This window comes from Telopea speciosissima, chromosome 11 (assembly GCF_018873765.1).
Source record: "Telopea speciosissima isolate NSW1024214 ecotype Mountain lineage chromosome 11, Tspe_v1, whole genome shotgun sequence".
Classification (NCBI taxonomy): Eukaryota; Viridiplantae; Streptophyta; class Magnoliopsida; order Proteales; family Proteaceae; genus Telopea; species Telopea speciosissima.
The window spans coordinates 47,804,976-47,814,019 of record NC_057926.1 but is presented as its reverse complement, the minus strand read 5'-3'; the positions used below and the strand labels follow the sequence as shown (position 1 = coordinate 47,814,019).

Sequence of the window (9,044 nt, the reverse complement as noted above, 5' to 3'; positions counted from 1 at the left end):
TTTTTATAACAAATTATAATTCAACTCCCAAAGTTCACGCACCACAAACAGCTACACCCTATCTCGTACCGTTTTCTATACCGAATCTATACCACTTTTCATATCGTATTGAAACCGTACAATAATGATACGATTATGATTTTGAAAATAGGATTTTTAAATGATACGATACGATATCGGTATTGAATATCTATTTTTGATACCATATCAAAATTGTACCATATTATCAAAACCGTATCGATTGATAAGCCTACCCTCCCGATACCCTTTCCCTCTCCCTCCCATTCTACGGTGAATGAGATCCCATTCACTATGGATGGAGGAAACTCGATCCTTAAAAGTATTCAATCATTTTTTACTATTTTTATTTCTATATGTGAAATAATTCCACAGATGCTCAGATGAAGGGGAAGGTGAATGCATCTGGTTGGTAGTAGGAAGCACTCCAAAAATCATTTAGCATTGAATTATCTCTCTCTTAATTAATAGTGTGGAATATTTGATGCCAAGAGAATAATTATGTAGTAATTTTCATCATTGTATAAGGTTAATTTTATCTTCTAAATTAAATATGAAGTCTAGATTTACTAGAATAGCCCATCAGCTAGGTTTAGGTTTAGCTAGAAAGTTTGGTTGATTACAGTATTTTCTTCTTTATAAATAGTGGTATGCAATAGAAGAATTTTATTTTTGGGGGAAAGTTTTTTGCAAATTTTTTTTTGACAAAGTCTCTTTGCTTCAACCACGGTGAAGAGATTCCATCAATTTATTACAATTGAATGGGAATTTCCCATTCACCAAAGGGCATGAGAGAGCGGGAATGGGTCTCAGGAGGGTATTTTGGAACATACCAAAACCCTAGGATGGTGGGTGAACTGTCAAAGTTTTCCTTCACTATAGGGGAAGAAGAAATATCCCTTAAGCCACTTTATTAGGATCCATCAGATCAGAATCATTCAATCTAGACCATTGAACTACAAATGGGGACTGATAAAATCTTGACGATTCTCCTTAATTGTAAATTTTTTTGACTTGTAGCATTTTTCAATATGTTCCAAATATAAGACCTATTTTCAGCACCCCAAATTTGATAAAAGGGACACACACACCATTCCAAATATGGACTTTCAAAATGGGTCCAATTTCTTAGAAGGACTTTGATCCATGGGCTTCATCAGACTGGTTTAGACATCAGATATGAAATTAAACTTTTCTTTTCTGCTAGCTTCAGCCAAACTTTGAGCAATTTTGTATTTAAAAAAAAAAAAAATTAATCGATGGTTAAACCAGGGAAAATAGAACCGGACCATTTTTGGTTTTTTCTTCTGGACTTTAAAGGAATCTGGACCAGAAAGCTTAGGATGTGATAGTTGCAGATAAATCATCTTTATTTGTAGAAAAAATAATTAAAGAGAATTGATCAAGTAAAGCTTACACATATGGAACAAGGCACACATATCTCCACTACATAGATATCACTTTCAGGTTATAAGTTGAGATCACAGGTGTGCTACGAAACCATTCAAATCTAAAAGCTATAACCAAACAGAAAAACAAAAATAAGGTCTTTACATGAACAAGCAAAATTCCAAATCCCACCAAGCAGCTTTTCTTCTTCCAAGAGAAGGAAAAAAAAAATTAGGGCTTCAAAACTGGTGTTCCCTTTATAACCGTGACCGGACAAGTAGCATTCAACACCGCGTAATTGCTCACACTCCCAAGCAAAACCCTGCATTAATTATCATAGATAGAAAATTTTCTTTATTCAGCTCGAAAATAAAAAAAAAAAAAGAAAGATCTTTACTTAGTGGTGTTTCCTATGCCCGTTTACAGGGCACTGTGAAACAATGCTTGTGTAATTAAAAACCATACGATCAAGTAGAGATTTCTTGCCCTTAATATAAATAAAAGAAAAAAGTTTTCCACAATGCTAAGGTGCTATTTCCCTCTTACATGAGATTTTTTTCTTCTCTTAGTCTGACCATATAGGCCTCATGTTGAAGATATTGTTCTCCATATCGTCATTGATGTTGCGTATAGATTCCTCCCCATGCTAGGGTTGTGGGAAACTCTCTCCCACAAACAAAATAAAAGGAAATTTTTAAAAAGAATATGGTTTCATCCATTTAAAAAGAAAAAAAAAAATGTCTCATACCCCCACCCCAAAGGGGCAATCTCTATCGGTACTAAAATCGAATCCAATTAGGCAATTAGGTCACACAATGGGTTCGACAGTGTACGAGAGTCCTCTTGTATTAAGTAGTGTGATCGACAACTATAAGTTATTATTGTTGTAACACTAGTACTCAGAGAATTGCATCAATATATTTTGTAGAGGAGACGGTTTTAGACGCCAGAGTGAAGTTTTGCACCAATAAGAGGGGAGGATGATGAATCATCCAATAGCATTTATTAAGGAGAGAGGATGTAGAGTCCTTAGATGAGATGTGAGGACGTGCACAAAAATCTACACATTGGGGTGTTGCGCTTCCTTTTATCATTATCTAAACAAGGACTATGAAACATAATCATTATCCCTAGAAGTGGATGATGGCCTTCGGGTCACCTACCACTCAACCATACCCTTGTTTTGATTGTGAAATAAGGTTTAGGTTAAGTCCTCCATACTCCAAGCCCATTTTAGCAACTTGCCTTTTTGAAAAAAGTGTAAAAAGAAAGAAATAGAAGAACATGAAATGTAAAAGAGAAACTAATTACCTTTTAAGGGCTCCTAAGCCCCTACTACCAACCACAAGGGAATCAAGCTTGAGTTCTTCCACAGCATCACATATCTTCTCCCTTGGATCACCCCAGTACACCTTACACATCACCTTAGCCTGTTTTCATATAAACCCAATTCACAACTTCTCAAAACAATAGGAAATAAGAGTGAAAAAAAAAAAAAGAAAAAAAGGAATCTTTAATCCCATATGGCGCACAATAGTAGTGGAATATGAGAAATACCCCTTTTGTCCTCGAGACAGTATCTAGAAGATCAAGAACTTCTGAATCTGGGTTGAGCCCGTACTGTCTTGATACGGTTGTCTCTTTAAGTTCTTCTAGAGGAATTAAAGCTGGAAACCCCGAAAAAGAGAAAAAATTAACAAAACTTATTAATAAGAAAACAGAAAGGTTTGAGGTTTTTAAAAAAAAAAGAGAGGAAAAGAATTAATCAAAGAGGAGAATAAGGTAGAGACGTGATCCAGAGTCTCCCCAAAGCTTCTTCTGGTCATGATCAGACTTGGAAGATCGAACATGAATCAAGATGAGTCGATCTTGATCACCCTGCACCAGATTATCAATTACCCATCGAAGGGCTGCTTTGCTGGTTGGAGAGTAATCCATTCCCAACCCAATTGTACGTGCTTTTTCCATTCTTTCTCTCTCTCTCTTTCAGTTTTCTTCTCTGTCTTTGTGTCTATAATAATGGAAGCAGAGAACTTTAGGTTAACTTAACTGAGCCTTAAACAGATACTATATATAAGCACGAGAGACAGAGAGAGAGAGAGTTGGCAACTGAGAATTGCCAACTCGTTAAACATGAGGCGTCTTTATTGCGTCTAGAGTTTGGATTCTTGATTGGAGAACAAGTCATCCCATCTTAAGGACATTCATGAAAGCACTAGAAGGGGAAAAACTTTCTATCATTTTATGAGATTTCATCGACCTAAAATGCATGTCAAAAATACTTACCAAATGCAGCCTTACTTTTTTAAGCACAAAGTTGGAGGATCGATATATTGGTAGGTCACAAAATTATTCTGATTTGACGAATGTGATTTGCATTCCAAAATAAGGTGGGCCTCACAGGTTCACTCAAGATTGAGCTGCGCTTTAGGAATATTTTTTTTTTTCGTTTGGAAAACAGTTTTGCACTCCCATGAATCTATCTGTCTCCTCCTTAAAACAAGGTGGCAGAGGTGTCTTTCCACATGGGGAGGAGGGAGATAGACTCATCGGAATGCTAACATAGGCCACACTCCTGGGCAGAGATCTTTTAACCTTTTTTTTTTTTTTTGGGAGAAGGGGTGTTGGACTGTTGGCAAGAGATCGTTGTTGGTGGTAGGGTCTTTGTCAGCTTGGGGACTAATAAGAGCATATGCAGAAGCATTTGACTGAATGGGATGTTTTAGTTCACTGGGGATTGAGGGGTAATTTTGTTGTCTTATGTTTGAGCATAGGAACCACACAACTAATTAGCGTTCTTATTCACCCGTCTCCCACTTGTTTTTTTTTAATGAGAACGTTTTAGGATTCTTTGTACTCTAATCAGTTGTATTCTTAAGGCTCTGTTTGTTTCGACATAAATTTTACTCGAAAATTTTCATTGCAAAAAATTTGACATATAAAATTGTGTATGTATAAAAGTTTTTCAATGCTTGATGTTTTTTATGGAAACAAACATTGAAAAACATTTCAACATGTAAAATTATTTACTGTGTAAAATTTTACACCAAAACAAATGGTGTCTAAGGAAGAAAGGTAAACAGCTGTATTCTTAGGGAAAAATTTTCTCTATCATCTCTCTCTCTCTCTCTCTCTCTCTCTTTGGCTAATAATGAAACCCTTAAACCTGTTCAGGTTTATGGTTCAAGCCCAAGGGAAAACCCCGGTTACACAAAGCCTCCCCCCACCCTGTGTATTGTGTCTATCTCTCTCCTTTCCTCCTCTTACCCCTGAAATGATTCCTTTTCAGGAACACTTATATTAGGTGCTTCATCTCCTAGCGTAGGCTACGCTCCCTAACATGAAACACTCTCCCTATTCTTAAATACAAGGATGGTGATTGATGTTAGGTTGAATTCTTAGCAAAAACATAAAAAACATGTGTTAGGTTGAATGGTGGATGGTGGGGCCTACAGTAATCTGTCAATGGGGCGGGTCAACCCTTGAATCCAAAGGAAGTGGCTCGCAATCTTGCGGCCTATGCGCATGACAATCAGGTTGTATTTGTTCATAATACTTAAGCTGGTTTCTTTTCTTTCATCAAAAACAAAAAAAGGGAATTTGTGGTACTAGTAGGTGGTAAATTGGTCTATTGGGCCGGAAAATTATCGCCCCCAGTACTAGGGGTGATGCTGTGCGCATTGTGCGGTGCAGCACCGCCCATGTGTGTATAGACACATAGTGGGCCCCACAGTGCACACATGGGCAGTGCTGCGCCGCACGATGCGCACAGCACCCCCTAGTACTGGGGGCGATAAAGACCCCTATTGGGTCGGGTTTGGATTCTATATCATATCTTGTTCCAATTCATAATTCCTATATTTTATTTAAAAGTTACCAAATAAACATGATCAGGAATGGTTCTAAAACTCTTACCAAAAACAGAATTGTTGCATAACCCAATATGATGGATCTTTTGTATTAAAAAACATATAAAATCATGGTCAAATTTCTGAAATGGAGCATTCTACCTCGCTAAGTCAGATTCAGGAATCGGTCAACCCAAGTCTGTTGATCAGTCAAGTTTCTGGTTAGATAGCCAATTTGACACGGTTCAAATTTGACCTGAAAAATTTCTAAGTTAACCTTTTTTTGTTCCAAAGAGTCGTATGATTGAATTTTATTTCAGATTGTTTCAATTGGTGAAAGTGATTGACTGAACCCTTCAATGTCCAAATGCATTTTTGAAGACCCAAAGAACTGATGAAAAGTCTAATCAATTTATTTCTTCTCACTAATTCTTTAAACCCAAACTAATTCATGAACCATATTCCACTTATTTCTTCTGAGAACTTGTATAGTGTCAACATATTAGACTCACCTAACCCCTAAGTTTTGATGTTCAAAAGTTGCACCAAAAGATGAAAAAATCATTTACCGTTGACTCATAATATACTAGGGGCACAAAACTAGGACTATATACTAGTAACTGTTTGGTGGGGGGGGGGGGGTAGGGGTATCAATCCGTCAGACCTAATCGGGCTTCCTCGTTTTAGGACCTCGCACAGTGACCGATCCATTTAAGTAATTGGGCTGTATATGTTAGACATGGTCCCATTTATAAACGGTTGGTTGGGTACTTAGTCCTTAATCGGGCTACCAATAATCAGGTTAAATGGGCTTTAAACGGGCTTTAAATTTATCAGACAGCAAAATGGATTATAAACGGGCTTTATTTACTAGAAATCAAAACTATTGGGCTGTGGGTGGATTTACAATGTTGTAGAGGATGGGTAGGCACCGCCACCCCTACTGCCGGCACACCTAACCTTCCCTGCTTCGCATCTTGAAGATAGTCGGAATGGAGAGTGGAGCTCCTCTCTCATAGATCGCCGAAGAGGATAGTGGAGGTTCGCAAATTGCTTGAGAAGAAAAATGTGATAGATGGAGGGAGATGAGATTAGAACAATAGTTGAGGAGATGGGTTTGGATTTTGTAACATAAAGGTAAAAGGGTCAATGTACATTATTAAAGGGTAATATGACCATTTATGAATGTTTAGCTTCTGTTTTTTTTTGTTGAAATGAATGTTTAGCTTCTCTTACCAAAAAAACAAGAATGTTTAGCTTTCACTAACGGTTTCAACTTAACGGGCAAGGCTTACTTGTAAGCCCCACAATAACCCAAGGGAGTCCATGTAAATGTTAAAACAATGGAAGGAGTGTTTTGTAAATGGTTCAAACACAAGTGGGGGAACATGTAATTCGCTCTGTAACTTATCGGTTTGCCCTAATTTTTGTGTGTGCAAACCGTCTCACTCTAATTATTTAATAAATGAATAGTGTTTTTAATAATAGTTTAGTATTTTTAATAAAACAATAGTATTTTTTAAAAAAAATACATTATTTAACTAAATATTAGTGTTTTTTAAGGATCTGGATCCTCTACTTTTGGAGCTGCCCCTATTTCCGTGTGCCCCACACATAGCAAGGCAGAAACGACTGCCTTATCCCCGCTCGGGCAAGGCGCTCAGGCAGGGGTAAGGCAGTCTTTATGCCGGCTTGCAGTGTCTGGGACGCACTGTGCAATACGGGTAGCTCGACAGTAGAGGGATCCGACCCATTTTTTTAAATAAAATATTTGCATTTTTTAATGCATCAGATAAGTTTCAAATACTTACACTTTTGAGCTTTGCCCTAATTATTAAAAAAAAAAAAAAAAAAAAACCCGATTGTGGACCGGCACTTTTTTTTTTGTTTTTGATGTGTGTGTTTTTGGTCGATTATGGGTCTTTAAATATAGGGAAAATTTTACAAACACCCCCTAAAAGTATCCAATATCTCATAAACTTATCATACTTGATCAAAATATCACAGACACCCCAAATGTTAAGCACAGTTAGTACCCAAAGGTGAAATATCTATTTTACCCCTCAATTATTTAAATAAAAGGACAAAACTGTGAAATATCCATTTTACCCCTTAATTATTTAAATAAAAGGACAAAACTGTCATTCCATCTTCTTCCATAAATATCCATTTTACCCCGTAGTTATTAAGGACAAAACCCTAACCCTACATTCCCTGTTCCCGCCAGAGCTTCATTTTACCCTTCTGAAGCTCTTCACTCGTACCTTCCAATGGTTCTCCTCTTACTGCTACTTTGACATCACAGAGATCGATGGTGTCAACACAAACGAGCTGTACAATGCAGCTCAACTCTACCTCAGCAGCTTTGCTTCAATCACCCGCAACCGTTTGAGCCTCACTCGAGCCAAGAATTCAAGTGCCTTCACATTTGGGCTATCAAATAATGATTGCTTGGTCGATACATTCAATGGCGTCACAGCAACTTGGGAGCATGTGGTCACACAGAGACAATCTCAAAGCTACGCTTGGAGACCTCTTCCTGATGAGAAGAGAGGCTTCACTCTTCGAATCAATAAGAAAGATAAGGTCTTGATCCTTGATTCTTATCTTGATTACATCATGGAGAAGGCCAATGAGATCAGAAGAAAAAATCAAGATCGACTTCTCTACACAAATTCTCGAGGTGGAGCTCTTGATTCGAGGGGTCATCCATGGGAAGCTGTGCCATTCAAGCACCCAAGTACTTTTGATACATTGGCCATGGACCCTGCAAAAAAAGCTGAACTAATGGCTGATCTTCGAGATTTTGCAGATGGGCAATCGTTTTATCAGAACACAAGGAGAGCGTGGAAGAGAGGTTACCTTCTATATGGTGATCGATCTCCAGGACAAACAATATTTAGCATTTAATTTGTAGGGTTAGGTTTTTAATTTGTAGAGTTAGGGTTTTTATGGGATTGGATTGCTGAGAGCATGGTCGGGTAGGGGAGACTGGAGAGGGTGGTGGCGGGGTTGCAGGGGAGCAAGAGAAGGAGTGGTGGTAGTGGCGGAAGAAACAGCAGAAGGAGAAGAAGGGGAAGAAGAAGGGGAGAAAAAAGGAATAAAAAAAAAGTATTGATTAAAAACAAGGGCGAAATTGTCTTTTTCTAAAAACTAACTTCTAAGATCATTAATTCATCATTTAAGGTATTATAGGGATTTCATTGTGGTAAGGGTAATTTCACTATTTAAAAAGAGTTAATAGACACTTAACTGTAAAGACTATCAGAGTGGACTAAATTGAAACAAATTCATAAAAATAAAGGGTGCCTGTGACATTTTGACCAAGTATGGTAAGTTTCTGAGATATTGAATACTTTTAAGGGGTGTCTGTGAAATTTTCCCTTAAATATAATATGGTAACATTGAAAATAAAAATTCTATAATTGGAAGCAAAAAAAGAAGAAACGTGTATGAGTCGCACTAACATAATTGTTACAGAAATAAGTTTCCACATAGGGTGAAGACGAGTTGTGGAGATGGGTTTCCATAGAGGGTTTTGTTCACAAAGGATTTCCATGGTGAATGTTGCCTTCGATTAGTCTACCAGAGCATAGGTTGGCGTGAAGATGACAAAGTGCACCTTCGATTCAACCACCAGAAGGCTTCGACCAAACAGAGGTTGGAGTTGCTGGCCTCAATCGTGCAAAGGTTGGAGTTGCTTGCGAGAAGACGATGAAGATTACCTTCAATCACACACGGGTACGGTAGAAGATGCTAGTTTCGTGAAGACAACGAATAGCTAGGATT

At 37.7% G+C, this 9,044-nt stretch overlaps 2 protein-coding genes across 2 annotated transcripts; one reads left to right on the top strand and one right to left on the bottom strand.

Annotated features, from left to right (window-relative positions):
- Window positions 1-1,620: 1,620 nt before the first annotated feature.
- Window positions 1,621-3,448, bottom strand: LOC122646421 (universal stress protein PHOS34-like). The gene is made up of 4 exons (XM_043839974.1): window positions 3,198-3,448; window positions 2,965-3,074; window positions 2,719-2,837; window positions 1,621-1,729 (listed from the first exon to the last, which is right to left on the bottom strand). The coding sequence occupies exons 1-4, from the start codon at window positions 3,373-3,375 to the stop codon at window positions 1,639-1,641; spliced, it is 498 nt and encodes a 165-aa protein (XP_043695909.1). The 5' UTR covers window positions 3,376-3,448; the 3' UTR covers window positions 1,621-1,638.
- A 3,491-nt stretch (window positions 3,449-6,939) lies between these two features.
- LOC122645250 (AAA-ATPase At5g57480-like) lies at window positions 6,940-8,165 on the top strand. The gene is made up of 2 exons (XM_043838575.1): window positions 6,940-6,979; window positions 7,438-8,165. Exons 1-2 carry the CDS (start codon window positions 6,940-6,942, stop codon window positions 8,163-8,165), a joined length of 768 nt encoding a protein of 255 aa, XP_043694510.1.
- Window positions 8,166-9,044: the final 879 nt, after the last annotated feature.